The 15,710-nt window shown below is 46.9% G+C and overlaps 1 protein-coding gene across 1 annotated transcript in view; it reads left to right on the plus strand.

Annotated features, from left to right (window-relative positions):
• Stpg4 (sperm-tail PG-rich repeat containing 4) overlaps positions 1-15,710 on the plus strand; it is a 34,143-nt gene that overhangs the window by 4,151 nt on the left and 14,282 nt on the right. Inside the window, exons 3-5 of the mRNA XM_032908717.1 lie at positions 390-647; positions 10,006-10,070; positions 10,309-10,363. Coding sequence (XP_032764608.1) covers positions 390-647; positions 10,006-10,070; positions 10,309-10,363 — 378 coding nt within the window. The remainder of the gene's footprint in view (positions 1-389; positions 648-10,005; positions 10,071-10,308; positions 10,364-15,710) is intronic.

Consider the following 15,710-nt stretch of genomic DNA (forward strand, 5'->3'; position numbering starts at 1 on the left):
AGCTGGCTCAGCAGTTTAGCGCACTGGCTGCTCTTGCAGGCGTCCCAGCACTTACTAGTATCTCACAATTCTTTATAATGTTGGGTCTGACATTGTATTCTGACTTCTGTGAACACTGGACACACATGTGGTACACAGACATACATTCAAGCAAAACACCGGGAGGCAGAGGTGGGCAGATTTCTATAAATTCAAGACCAGCCAGGGCTACATAGTGAAACTCTGTCTCAAAACAAAATTAAAACAAACAAATTCACGAACAATATTGATTCATATACGTTATAATAAATTAAGAGTATTTGTGAAAGTTAGAAATGACCCTTCAGGGACAATGCCTTAGGGAAGTCACAGGCCTACACATATCTTAAAACCAATGTCATTCCCCACAGAATACTCCAATACCTGGTACTTACCATTTAAGGACTTTTATTGAAGAAGCCCTACTAAATCCAGTGAGTATAACCTACAACTTTAAAAATGAAGGCAGGAAAAGAATCCCACTTGTGCTGAGAAACGATCCGGTCCCCACTGACCTCCCGCAATATAGTCCCCCTGACTTCCTGGAGTTGTTGAAGAAGCAATCGGCCTCGTACTCCTTCAAAGACAAGCCCCGCGCAGACCCCAGCATGCTAGTTGAAAAAGATAAGGTGAGATGCTACTGTCAGTGTTTTGTTGCAAGGGTACATGGTGTGTGTGTCTGTGAGTGTGTGTGTGTGTGTGTGTGTGTGTGTGTGTGTGTGTGTGTGCTTTAGACACAGAGTATACCCCCAACCCTTAAGGAAACCCTCAGCAATCTCGTTCCCTATAGAAATCAAACAAGGCAGAGACTGCTCAGTGGTCAGGAAGTTTGCTGTGGTTGCAGAGGACCTGAGCTCAGTTCCCTGCAGCCATGCCAAGCCGCTCACAACTCCAGCTCCAGGGGACCAAATGCCTCTGGTCTCCTTAGGCATGAATCAGTATTTACCTTTACATGTGTGCGCACGCATGCACACACACACACACACACACACACACACACACACACACGGCCCTACACATAACATAAAACATAAAAACAAATCTAGAAATGGAACAAGGGCTCAGTGAGATCGCTCCTGTGAAGTCCTGTGCATGGGTGCAGTCCAGTCCTGGCCGGATTCCCCTCATCTGGGGACTCTTGGCTCCCAGCCTTGACCAACACACTGGTCTCTTGAAGCAGTTGATGCTTTGGCCCCTCTGGGAAGCGCTGCCTCTTGCTGATGGCCTTCCTAGAGTGTAGGGGTCACCTAAAGTCTCTCTTTGCTGGGGAGTAGTAAAGCCCATGTTCAGTTTCCAAAAAGCCCTGGGCTTGCTTGATCCTAGTATCAAAACAAACAAGAAAAAAAAAGCATTTCTTTTTCCTTATAAAAATGAGCCTTTCAGCCACACCAGTTCATGCACAGCGTTGACGAAAAAGCTCAGCTGTGCTTCTGGCTCTGTACCAGGCTCTGCCAAGGGAAAGTGCTTCTGGTCCAGAATAATCCAGTAACAATACAAGATACAACATGTCAACCGCTGAGATAAGGAGTGCAGTAGGGAGCACCAGTAGGGAGCACCAGTAGGGAGCACCAGTAGGGAGCACCAAGGGGAGCTCAGTGCTCTGGAAAGCGCCCAGATAAGTAGTATTTAGCTGGATCTTAGTAAATAAGCAGGTTTTCTTTGTATTAACTTTTTAAAAAGGATTTATTTATAATTGTGTGTCTGTGTGTGGGTAGAAATGGGAGCAGCAGCTCCCCCCACCCCCGCCCTGAGCTAGAGTTCTAGGTGGTTGTGAACTGACATGGATGCTGGGCACTGGGCTCAGGTCCTCTTCAGGTGCTCTTAACCAGGTAGCTGTCCCTCTGATCCCCTATGGGACTCTCAACGCTTACTACAGTGGGCTGAAGAGATGCTATCTCTGTTTTCCCTGCAAGAAACCTGCCATAAATCACAAACTGACTAACTCATCCAGGACACGGCGTAAAACAAAGCACTTTTTCTTTTTTGGAGACGGTTTCTTAGCATAGTCCTGGCTGTCATCAGACCCGATCTGTGGACCAGGCTGACCTTGAACTCAGAGTGCCCGCCTCTGCCTCCCAAGTGCAGGATTAAAGGTGTGCACCACCAGGTCCTGCTCAAAGCTGCACTTTCGACTGAGAGCTTTGACTGTAGATGTGGTTCTCTTTCCTGCCCACTGCGGTCTGTACCCACAGAGCGGGAGCAGGCAGGGTTGATTGCTGGAATCTAAAGGATGCACTTGTGTGGCCTTACTGATGGGACGTGTGCTGGACAGGTCTCTTCAGGGGGCCTGACTTGTCACTTGAATCTTTAGTCTTTTTCCTTTCTCTTTGTTTTAATAGTCCCCAAATGAGAAGAAGCCAGGAACACCATCAGTCCTCAAGGGGAATGGCTGGGGTTTTATCTGGGTACAGTCACACGAGTTCCAGACTGAGGCGAAGGCACAGCCATTTCAAGCTCCAAACCAACTCGGGCTGCATAATACCCAGTCTTCAGCTGGGAATGGCAGCACACTCCTTTAATCCCACCTCTTGGGGGGCAAAGGCAGGCAGATCTTTGTGATTTTTGAGGCCAGCCTGGTCTACATAGTGAGTTCTAATACAGCCAAGACTACAGGGAGAGATCCTGTCTCAAAATAACTAAACTAACCAACCAGCCAAACAAAAACCTGTCTTCCAAACCCAGAAATAAACAAGGAAGAGCTGTGATTGCTAAGTGAACGTAAAACTCTCAGCTGGATATGCACACACATGCGGCCCGGAGCCACTTGTAGTGCTTCACAGATCTGGGCTGTGAACGTAACAGACTGCTAAGGGTTTGTTAGACAAGCCTTGCCCTGTTTGCTTCAGTGAACAAATACAGGCGCTGGGTTATTCCTGCCTATCCAGGTCTCAGGTAACCAAGCTACAGGTGAGATCACCCTGGCTGCCTTGTCTCCCAACTCGTTCCCTGCCATTTCCTCCCACCTGCGTCCTCTCCTGCTCCTTACCCAAAGGCCTCCGGGGGAAACACACCAGGTTGTGTCAGGCACAACTAAAAACCTTGATTAAATGAATCATGTGTTTAGCATTCCCAGAGGGGTAAGTCTTCCGCAAAGACACCTTTCCAGTGTCTTTTTCTTCTTTCTCCTCTCCACGGGCACTTTGAACTTCTGATGTTTCAACAGCCAGCCTCGATGGAATAATCTGAATTGAAGCATTTAGTAAAATTTGTATGACGATCTCATTTTCCTGTACTGGTGGCTTTTGGTTTGTGTATTGGTATTTTGAGACATAGAAGTGGTTTTCCTTGAGTTGCAGTTAGCCACTGGCCCATAGTTCCCCTTATTTCTTAAAGAACTTGGCTTCCTTTACTCTCGGCCCCTCGCTGCGGCCCCCACAGGGATTTTAGTACCTGTAGAGGTGTCTGGGGGCTGCGGCCCCCACAGGGATTTTAGTACCTGTGGAGGTGTCTGGGGGCTGCAGCCCCCACAGGGATTTTAGTACCTGTGGAGGTGTCTTGCCAACAACCTGGCTTCCTAGTTTCTTCAATGCTCCTTGGCTCAGCCACTCCTTAGCTTTCTTTCTTTCTTTCTTTCTTTCTTTCTTTCTTTCTTTCTTTCTTTCTTTCTTTCTTTCTTTTTTTTTCTTTTTTTTCTCTTTTTCAAGACTCATGATTTCAAACCTCCCTGGTCTTAGGTAGGTGACTCTTCTTCTCCAGGTCTCTCTGGCCTCCCCTCCCCTGTCTGGTCGGAACCCTCGGACCTTCCCATCTTTATGCTGCCCACACTCGCTCCTGTTTCATTGGTCACGATGCCCTCTCCCGTGCCCACCGTCATCTCTTGCTTGCTTATGATACCTATGTCTAGACACATTTAAATGCTCAAATTTGTTTTATCATTTGTCTTCCCTTAGTTGCCTATACTAAGAGGACTCATCTGAGTAACTTAACCTGTCACTAGCAGGAACCAGGGCTTTCCAGAACCTTCTCCATACTTTTTGAACTCTCTACACATCGTTTTTCAGAAACGAGCAGAAATACCCTTCACATTCAGCCGACTCCTGCTGCTTGTCTGTCCCTCTGTCCCACGGCAGGACAGGTCTGTGCTGAGGTGTTCCCGGCAGAGGAGGAGTATCACCACTGTAAATGCTCCCAGCTATTTCAAACAGAACTGGGAGACTTGCATAAATGTGGATATGACAGAGGGAATTTGTAACAGCCTCAATCAGGAGACTTACATAAATGTGAATGTGACAGAGGGAACTCTGAACAGCCTGGAATCAGCTCACCAGTAAGAATCGGGGTCACGATTTCCAGACAATCAAAGGTCAGGAGAGCTAGTGGCACTGCCAGCCTCAGCAGGTGACTGAGCACTGAGCACTGTCTGTCACCCAAAAGAAGGTGGAGCCCCTGCTGTAACGATGCACAGCTTCCAGACAACACTGGTCACTCCATATTCTACTCCTCCTTCAAGGGTGAGTGTGAGCCTTGTTCTCTTACCATGCAATCGAGACAGACATTCTGGTTATAAAATGGGCAGAGGACAGGAGAGACGCTCGTGACAAGATGGACCACTGACAGAAGACCAAGTGACACTCAGCTTCAACTCATCACAAAGGACAGTAAGGCAATCTCACCTGATAATAAAAAAACTGTGCAAAGGGAACAAGGACAAGAAGGTGTTGTCATTACTGATGTGAAGAGCCACTCAAATTCGTAAGACAATTCAGCAACCTAGAAGTATCTGAAATATATGGAGTTTTAACTGTGGCAACGCCAAGGGAGATTGTTTAGGGAGCATGCTCACACGAGTGAGGTCTACAGCCGCATCTAACGTGGCAGCGTTGTCTGCATTTCTGTAATTAGGGGATTAATATAAAACCAGATCTCCCGCATCCACGAGGCAGCATCGTCAGGCACCCACTGAGGACAATGAGGCGGTGATGCAAGAGCGCCTTAGGTTATCGTTAAACGAAGACGGCACATGGAAGTGAATTTTACAGCCTCATCCATCTGGACACGTGACGACAAATGTACTCTTCTGTGAGGTCTGCGTCCCCTTTTCCTTACATCATCATCCATGGTGACTCGCTTTGGGGAGGAGGCCTAGAGGCGGGCAGAGGCTCAGTCTTCGTCTTCCTGAAGCACTTGACTTGTTTCAGTGTTCGAGTTGTGCTCTTTCTCAAGTGTGCATATTTGTAAAGAGCTAAAAATAATAATAAAAAAATCCAGCTAACACTTGTTTATATCTTCGGTGTGCTTATTGTCCAGTTTAGAGCCTCTCTAGTTTACTTCCTAGGTTGGGACTATGTCTATGAAAATCACAATTAAACAAACGAAGTTGGAAACAGCCTGAGGCTTCTGCCTTGATTGGAGTTTGTACTGTATGTTAACTCGGCAAGGGAAAAGAAAATGAGTTTGGTGATGTTGCCTGGGAGACAGCCAGGCTGGAACCTGCAGGACCCTCGTTAGAAGAGGAGGTCACCACTGGAGCTCAAGACTCAGAGGCCTGACTTGGATTCCACCGCTGGAAAGATAGATGACTTCTGAAATTGTCCTCTGGCTTCTACACACATGCGTGGCGCGTGCAAGAGACAGTCCTGCACACACGCTCATGCATACACATGCTCACACACTCATGCATACACATGCTCACACTCTCATGCATACACATGCTCACACTCTCATGCATACACATGCTCACACACTCATGCATACACATGCTCACACGCTCATGCATACACATGCCCACACTCTCACACACACATACCCAAACACATGTGCTCACATGCATGCACATATACACACACACTAACAAGATCTCTCTTACATATGTTCACATACACATGCACACACGCATTGAATAGAATGTTTAAAAAACGAAAGGAAGAATGTACGGTGGAGAACGCCTTTCTTGGATTCACTGCTACAGTGGACAGAAGGACTCCCTGAGCCTGCGGACGTCTCAGCAGCATCTTCAAAGCTGAGAAGTGAAGAGGTCAAAGGTTGGAAATCTACAGAGTATCTGAGCCCCACAGAGAGGAAAAATGAGCCCAAGGCGAAGCAAAATAGAAAGGATGAACTATTTGGGGGAAGAAGATGATGCTTTTCAGATTGATATCGGGTACCCAGCAAAACTCTGGAAGAAGCTGGAGGTGATAGAAACATCTACCAGGGACCAAGCTATGTCCTCCCCAAGCTCCTCTGCAAATACTTGGCCAGCAAGAGAGACCGAGACAAAGAGAACAGAGCCACCAAGCTAGAACCCTGGGTCACGGGAAATTGCCTTCCGCAAGGGACGGAAAAGAAAATTTAGACCAATAAGAATCGAGGAAATTTATCACTACTTGACTCTACAAGAAAAGTTTAGAAAGAGTATTAGAGGCAGGGAACTCAGGTTGGCCTCCCAGATACCATGCTCAGGAGTTAGGGTAAGGGAACCAACCTGAAATCTGCAACCCAGGTTCAGGAGGCAGGCACAAGGGGGTCTTCGCCGGCCTAGCCAGTCAGTGCGCTCTAGACTCAGTGAAAGAACCTGTCTCAAAAGAATAGGACTTCTGAGGAAGACATCTGATGTTGATGTCTGGTCTACACACACACACACACACACACACACACACACACACACACACACACACACACTGGCACACACGTCTACATACATACTCACGTTTTTAAAAGAAGTTGTTAAAAATTATAGATCAAAAGCTCGAGCCTCCATTGAGAAATAAAGAGCCTTGAAGAAGGAATAGCTCAAGGTAGAAGTTATGGTTGTACTGTTGGCCTAGGTTTTGTCTACTGACTTGTCTTTGTTTATTGGAGTTTGAGGCTAGCCTGGTCTTCCCTCCTGTATGTGTTGTTGTTGTTCCCTGCAGGGAAGACCAGGCTAGCCTCAAACTCACAGAGCTCTGCCTGCCTCTGCCTTCTGAGTGCTGGGGCTAAAGGCGCGCGCCCCCACATGGTGGAGGCCGGCTTGGATTTCCTGATCCTCCTGCTCCAGGCACTGCATCTGCCATCTTCATTTTGATATCACAAGGTCCGCGCTTACACTGTCTGAGGCTGGATAGTGTTACTGGACAGTTATTGGAGAGTGCACTTTGCAGACTTTAGGGCAACTACAAGCCGAAGATGAAGAACAAAACCAAAAGACGAGGGCGAGAGACGAGAGACGAGAGACGAGGGCAAGACGCTCAGGACTTACACGGGAGAAGAAAACGGAAAACTGGAAACAGAAAAGTCAGTTTTCAGGGCTGGAGAGATGGCTCAGCGGTTAAGAGCACCGACTGCTCTTCCTGAGGTGCTGAGTTCAATTCCCAGCAACCACATGGTGGCTCACAACCATCTGTAATGGGGTTGGGTGTGTCTGAAGACAGCTACAGTGTACTTGTATACATTAAATAAATAAATAAATCTAAAAAAGAAAAAAAAAAAAAAGAAAAGTCAGTTTTCATAGTTTAGCCCCACGATGAAAAACAAAGCATCAAAAAACCCTCACCATCAGTAGGGGCTGGGAAGACGGCTCAGTAGTCAGAGCGCTGGCTGCTCTTCCAGGGTCCTGAGTTCAATTCCCCACACCCATGTGGGAGCTCACAGCCATCTGTAACTCCAGTTCCAGGGGACCCAGTGCCCTCCTCTCATCTCCACAGCTGCCAGATGTGTAAATGACGTACAGACATACACATGCGTGCAAATATATTCATACACATAAGAAGATATTAAAAATGCACGAAAATGAATGTTAAGAAAGCAACTCAAGGCTGGCGAGGCAGTGAGGCAGAGGTGGCCAAGTGGGTAGAGGCCATCATGACTTCTGGAGATGCCCTCTGACCTCCACATTCATATGATGGCAACAGCTTCCTGTGGGTCTCTCTCCCTCCCTCCTTCCCTCCCCCCCTCTCATACACACACACTTGCGCGCGCGCACACACACACACACACACACACGCGCACACACACACAGTTAAGAAAATGTAAATAGAAACTATTCAAATAAGAAAATGGGCCAAATACTTGTGCAGGCATTGAAGATGATACGCAGCAGGTGGTAAACAAGGTTGTTGCCCATTATATGTTGTCAGGTAAATGCCAATCAAAATAGCAACCCTACTGTGTGATCCCACTGCACACCCGGCATACCTCTCAGAATGGTCAAAAGCCAGACAGAACACAGACACCAGACACTGGTCCATACAGTGGGAACTCAGAATGCAGCAGCCACACGAGAAGACAGATTTTCAGATGTTTTACATCCCCTAACCGCGTGATTTCATGCCTTTGAATTTACCCATAGGATTTGAAATCACATGTCTGTGCACACACACACACACACACACACACACACACACACACACACACACACACTGACACTTATGAACACTTTGCTTATCAAGACTTAGAAGCATCTAGGTTGGTCTTCAGTAGACGACTGACTGAAAGGAACGTGTTTTCAAGTCACAGACATACAGGAAACCTAAATATAAAGAATTAGAAGCTGATCTGAAAAGACCACAGACTGTGTGATTCTAATTATATTATCATCAATCTTGCCGGCTCTCAGTGTCACCAGCTTTCATTTTATTTATCATTTTAGGAGAGTCTTGTATGACCCACACTGGCCTCAAATCTGCTATGTAGATAGGACTGACCATTACTGTGATGACCCTGCCTCTACCTTAGTGGTAGAATTGCAGGCCTGTATAACCTCCTTCTATTCATGCAGTACTGGGGATCAACCCAGGGCTTTGTGCATGCTCGGCGAGCACCCTGCCACCAGCAACACCCCAGTCTGTCAACTCTAGTCTTAGTCTGCAGGCTCTTGGCAGCGTTCTCTCAGCCTTGGGTTCCCTTGCTTAATCAAAACAGAAACCAGGAAGAGGCAAGGCTACTATGCAAATGGGGCTTTGCAGGGTCCCGGGCTCCTGCTTGCTTGGCACAAGCACAGGGCTCTCCAGTCAACTCTTGAGGGTCCTGGCGCAGTACCTGGCTGTTGTACAGGACTCCAGGGTGTCTCACACAGCTCGTCCACTCTCTCCACCAGGCCGCTGACCTTGTCCTTGGCAGGACACTCTAGGCCTGCTCACTGTTGGAGTCTGTCTGTGTCTGGCTCACATGGCAGTAGTCGAAGTGTCCCCTCAGGAGGCCATAGCCTGGTGAAGCTCCGATACATTGTCAGTGCCAAGGTTGTAAGGAAGAGCAGAAGAGGGGGCAGCAGCTCCAGTTTATGGTCACTTACCTCTCTGAAGACAGCTCGCCTGCTAGAGACAAACTTTGACACATGTTAGGGCCACCTTATTCTGTCTCTGTGTGACATGAGGGGTGGGGGCGGGGGAATGGAGGTGGTAAAATCGGCGTCTGCCAGGAAGGAGCGATGAACAGGCAGAGCACGCAGGATTTTAGGCAGGGGAAATTCTCAGTATCTATAGTGTGTGTGTGTGTGTGTGTGTGTGTGTGTGTGTGTGTGTGTGCACGTGTGTGTGTGCACGTGTGTGTGTGTGCGTGTTTGTGTGCGTGTGCATGTGTGTGTGTCTGCCATTGTACATCTGTCCAAACTCAAAGAATTACACTACCAAAGATGAACCCTAATGCCACTATGAACCTTAGGTTTTGACAGTGTGTGGTGTGACTTGGCCACTTAAACAAGTCCATTGCCATGGTAGGAATTTGCTCACCGGAACGTCCACACACATGAAGGGCGGGGTCATTACCAGGCACCTGCCTCGGTTTTACTGTAAACCAAGAAAATCCTGTAAACCAAGTTTTAAACTTGCATGAGTAGGGCCAGGCATAGAAGCACATGCCTTTAATTCTAGCAGTGCGTGGGGGCGATCGAGTTACGGCCAGCCTGCTCCATACCTAGTCCCAGGACAGTCAAAGTCAGAACGTGAAACTGTCTCAAACAAACAATGTATATTCGTATGAATATGGGAACAATGTGAATGTGTATATATGTGATGCGTGAAGACAGTACGGGAGCTAAGGAGCTGTGTCCTTCTGTCTGTCCCTCCTGTGCAGTCACTCCATCTTTGCCCGGGACAGTACGACACTCTTCCTGCACCGGTTCCCAAGAACTCAGCCAGGTAACTCACTGTAAGTCTATTGAGTCCTTTGGACCTCACACAAGCCCTCCTGCTTATACACGCGGTTGTGCACCAACACTTGTGGGCCCTAAACCTCACCATGCACTTTATGTCCAGATTCGTGCTTCAAAGTTAATGAGAGATGAAGCCACAAATTAGCAAAGATTCTCACCTCAAAAAGAAAAAAAAAAAAAACCCTCGAAAACTGTTTTTTCTTCTTTCTTTCTTTTTAATACAGGAGCTTCGTATTTCGTTCTTCAGTTCAAAGATTCCCACCAAACTATTTCACTCCTGTAAGTAAACTGTAGTTAATGCTAAAGGGGCCTGGTGTTTGCTCCTGGCTTAGTATTGTTTAACTCACGTAGCAGTAATTAATCTATGAATGGATGACTGAGGCAGTCGGTCGATACACGTTATACGTGCCGCTGCGTTCTACACATCTGTGACAAAATGCCTGCCAAGAGCAGCTTAGGTGAGGGAGGGACCTCTTTCCGGTGTCAGGAGCTTTAGTGCTTCAAGGTGGGGAAGGAAAGGCCAAGTTTACAGAGCCGAAAGCATGCGGCTCTGGCCTGTTCATGCCGCCGTCAAGTTCACAGAATGTACGATGCCAAGGGTGAGTCCTAATGTCGTTATGGATCTTGGGGACAGAAAAAGCAGGCCGGAACTAGAAATGGGCACACGTGGGTAGCCCCCCTCCCCCGGTGACCTGCTTCGGCCAGCCAGGTCTGACCCCCTGAAGGTTCCACAGCTTTCAAAATAACGGCCCACGGATGGGCTTTGTCTTGCCCACGGCTTTAACTGTATTCGCACCCTTTCCCTCTAAACAGCACATTTCCCCAGGCCCTGGTCAGACCTTTACCCTCATCTACTGCAAATCTAAATCCTGGATGGTGTGGTCTGGATTTCCTCTTCCAAATTAATCAACCCATTTTTTTTTTTTTTTTTAAATCTGGTCTCACTTCCATTTTCAGGGGATGGGAAGGACACAATCAATTTTCTACAAATGGATTAATTTTTGTTTTGCCTAAATGTAATGCAAAGGCCCCCCTCAGTCAGGTTCCCGCAGACATCTGTCTACTGCCTGCACGTCCGCCATGTTCTAGTCTTTCCGGCCCTCACCAGAGCGGCTCACGCTCTGCACACAGATGGGCTTCTGGGGCCTGCAGCTCCAAGTTCTCTCACACTGTGTTTAGGAACCAGGCTCCGAAGCCCCCAATCACAGGTCTCCGTCCCGTCGGCAATGAGCCCAACTCTCAGCGCCACACACTGGGGACTGCACATCAAAGCATGAGGCTGTAAGGGACCCTTCCAGTGCAAACTAACAAGTGTTTAAAGTAGACACACTGGGGGTTCACTGTGTGTGTGTGTGTGTGTGTGCGTGTGTGCGTGTGCGTGTGTGTGTGTGTGATTTACTGTATGGGACTGTGGATTTAGCTCAATTGGATAGCACTTGCCTGGCATATGAAAGGCCCTAGGTTCAATCATCAGTACCAAAGAAAGAAAGAGAGAAAAAGATTTATTGTACAATGTAATGGCTCTAATTAATAGCAATGCACTATACTGTTGGAGATTGTCAATAAAATAGACTTATTTTTTATACAAAAATTACAGTTAGGAGGTAGTGCATTTAATATTTTTAAAACAAGATTTTATTTTTATTTTTATTTTATTTTTTGTATTTTTTAGTGTGTGCGTGCGTGCGTGCGTGCGTGTGTGTGTGTGTGTGTGTGTGTATGTGTGTGTGTGTGCGTGACATGTTGCAGTGGCCATGTAGGCCAGAAGAGAGTGTCAGGTTCCTGGAGCTAGTTATAGATGGTTGAGCAACCTGATGTGAATGCTAAGACCAGAGCTCGGATCCTCTGAAGAACAGAAACAGGTAACAGCTGGGCCATGCCTCTAGCCACTCTACACAATTACACAATGCCAATATTAAAGTTTTCATTCATCAGTGTAAAAAGCTAATCTTCTAACAAACAACAACAACAACAACAAAAACATTCCTTATGAAAAGCCGTTGTGTGATGTCATCAGGCAGGGGAATGTCAAATGTGATTTCTCAAATATTTTTATTTTCACCCAAAATAATACCCATCTGTGGTTAGATGTCAGCTCTGCCATGGATCCTAATGAGCAGAACAGCAGGCCTCTCCCCTGTCTCCTCCTCCATCTCTAACTATCAGAGCTATTTCTTCTGATAGCATCATCGTTTGTTTGTTTGTTTGAGACAGGCTTGTTTACATAGTCCTGACTGTCCTGGACTCAATCTGTAGACCAGGTTGGCCTCAAACTTACAGAGATTCACCTGCCTGCCTTAGAGCTGGGATTAAAGGCGTCACCAGCACTGCCTGTCACCGTTTCTTATACAACTTATTTTTAAACAGTAGGCATGATCCCTAAATCTTTCTGTATAGAATATAAACTTGTAGCTATCAACATCACCCCACCCCCACCAACACACACACACTCACACATGCATACACATACACACACATGTGCATTTGTGCACACGCACACACACTGACACACACACAATACTCTCATACAACTCACACACATAATCACACACATACTCAGACATACTCACACATGCACACATACTCACACAAGCACATACTCCAACACACACATGCACACACACTCACACACACTCACACACACACACTCTCTCTCACGTACGCACGCACGCACGCCACACTCACACACACACTCACATACACACATACTCACACATGCACACATCATGCACACATACTCTCACACACATTCACATACAAGCCGTATGTTTCTGGAACTTTTAATGTCTCCACCTGACTTTCTAAGTTCCCTTGGTGGGTCACTACCATGCCATCCCCATACTTCCAAATTCCACCTGCCCTGTGCCTTTCTCTTTTTTTTTTTGGTTCTTTTTTTTTGGAGCTGGGGACCGAACCCAGGGCCTTGCGCTTCCTAGGCAAGCGCTCTACCACTGAGCTAAATCCCCAACCCTGTACCTTTCTCTTTAACTCAGTTAAGTCTCTGAGTGAAGGAAAACACCACACAAGCTTAGTTATAATCAACAGATAACTTAATTGCTGGATGCAACCACTAGCATCCTGATTAGTAAACCATACCAAATTAAATCCTTCTGTGGCAGACCCTGGAAGATCCACCATCTAACTGGGGGCCTCTAGTTCATTACATCTTCCACCCCCAGCTGTCTCTCCATCCCAAAGGCCTCAAGTTCCTTGTCTTCTCTCTTTTCTGCTCAGACCTGGAAGTCCTGCCTACTTCTCTCCCAGTGATTAGTCCCATGAAATCTTTATCCATTAGGAGAAGGTCCTTGCCACACTTACTTGAGAAAATTCATTTGACTGACTTTATCGTTTACTTCAATTTCTCTAGAAATCGACATGATATTTATAGAACTGTTAGGGACTAAGGCCTAGAAGTAGCATTGTAAGTTACCTGTGCAGTGGTCTCTGGCTGTAGACACAGTATTCTGTATCGGGCATAGACTGCCCCGTTTATCCTCTTTTTGAGGTAGAGCATATACTTATCTTTATTTGGGAAGTCAGTGAGTGGAAATTAATTGCCTAAAGTCATATGGCCATTAAAGGAAGAGTTAAGACTTACACCCTCCCCGTAATGATCCTAAGAATGTGAGCTGGCCAGCCTAGGGAATGACTATGGTCTTCAGGTAGTAGCAGCTGATCTGGGGCCACAGTGGCCATAGTCCACTGGATGCCGTCATGTCCTTCTGTCCCTTAATACTAGAGGGAAGCGAGGCATTGGGTTAAAACCGTGCAGAGGAATTTGATCTGGAGCCTACCCCCTCTGCATATGGAATACTGACCATTGAACATTTGCCCCTTGGGCAAAATTTTGGTGGAATTGGTGCAATTGCACATATGTATAGGCAGAGGCTTCTGAGTCCAAGAGTTCAAGAGTGACCTTGATTACAGAGAAAGGACACGTGAGATAAGATGTAAATATTGGTGAATGGTAGAGAACTCGCCTAGCTTGTGAAGGACCCTGGGATCAATACTCAGTGCCCTTCTACCCCACCAAACACAAAAAGAAAGAAAAAAAATAGAAGAATGTCTGTAAGTCCAAAGGGAAGAGAGTCACGCTGACCGCAGAAGAACACGGCATTGCTGTGAATTGGCTGCTGTCAGTATATCCTAGCCATATGCAAGGGCTTCTATTAGCACAGGAGAGGAATCTCCAGAGGAGATGGAGATGCACAGTATGGAAACCTAACTATGGTGTAATCCCAGGACAGGAGAGGAAGACTCTCCTAGTACTGCAATTACTACAAACAGTGGGATGAGAAAGATAGTTTTCAACCTCGGAGTCTATGTTCAGTCCAATTAGCAATCAACTGTGAGAATGGAATAAAAATATTTCCCAACACAGCAGGACCGAGAGGATGGCACAGTGGGTAGAGCCCTTGCCATGCAAGCCTGAGGACCTGAGTTCAAATCTCCATAACCCACAAGATGTGGGATAGCGACAGGAATCCACAGAAGCCTGTGAGTCACTTAGGTTGGCTCATGGGACAGTGAACAACAAAGAAAGTGTCTCAGAGTTTCTGCTGCTGCGAGGAAAACACCGTGAGCAGAGCAGTTTGGGGAGGAAAGGGTTTATGTGGCTTACACTTCCACATTGCTCTTCTCATTGAAGGAAGTCAGGACAGGAACAGAGCAGAGGCCATGGAGGCTGCTGCTTACTGCTTGCTTAGCGGGTTCTCTTTTCTCCTGTTTCCTTTTAGACTTGATTTCTCTGTGTAGCCCTGGCTGTCCTGGAAGACATTCTGTAGACCAGGCTGGCCTTGAACTCAGAGACCCCTGTCTCTTGTACCACCACCACCCGGCTTATGGAGGCATTTCTTAATTGCTGTTCCCTCCTCTCAAATGACTAACTCGTGTCAAGTTGACACAAAACTGTCAGACCCAGAAGATGAGGATCAATACCTAGGTTGTCCTCTGACCTCCACAAAATATTTTCAAACATAGAAAACAAACACGGGCTGGAGAGATGGCTCAGTGGTTAAGAGCACTGACTGCTCTTCCTGAGGTCCTGAGTTCAAATCCCAGTAACCACATGGTGGCTCACAACCATCTGTAATGGGATCTGATGCCCTCTTCTGGTGTGTCTGAAGACAGTTATAGTGTACTTATACATAAAATAAATAAATATTAAAAAAAAAAACCAAACACGGGGTTGGGGATTTGGCTCAGTGGTAGAGCGTTTGCCTAGCAAGCACAAGGCCCTGGGTTCGGTTCCCAGCTCCAAAAAAAAAAAACAAAACCAAACCAAACACACAAACAAAACCCACAGAAAATGACCTCCTAAATGTCCTCTTTAAAGATGCTACAAGTGATAAACTATAGCAAAAGATTGAACACGTCCCAGAAGAAGGCACGGGGTCCAGATGAGCAGTGAGATGTCCCAGGGACCACGCCACAGCTGGTTGGGCAGGAAACCAACTTACATTGAGAATAAAAGTAGAGCCCGCCTGGGGGCTGCTTGTAAGGCAAGGAGAGGACCTGCCACCCTGAGGGAGAAAACAGGCACAACCTGCACCAGTGAGAAAGAAGGCACCTCTTAACTCCAGGTAAAAGGAAGGCTGTGGAAATAGCGGTGTCCCTCAGCTGCCAG

The sequence above is a fragment of the Rattus rattus genome, chromosome 7 (genome assembly GCF_011064425.1).
Source record: "Rattus rattus isolate New Zealand chromosome 7, Rrattus_CSIRO_v1, whole genome shotgun sequence".
Lineage (NCBI taxonomy): Eukaryota > Metazoa > Chordata > Mammalia > Rodentia > Muridae > Rattus > Rattus rattus.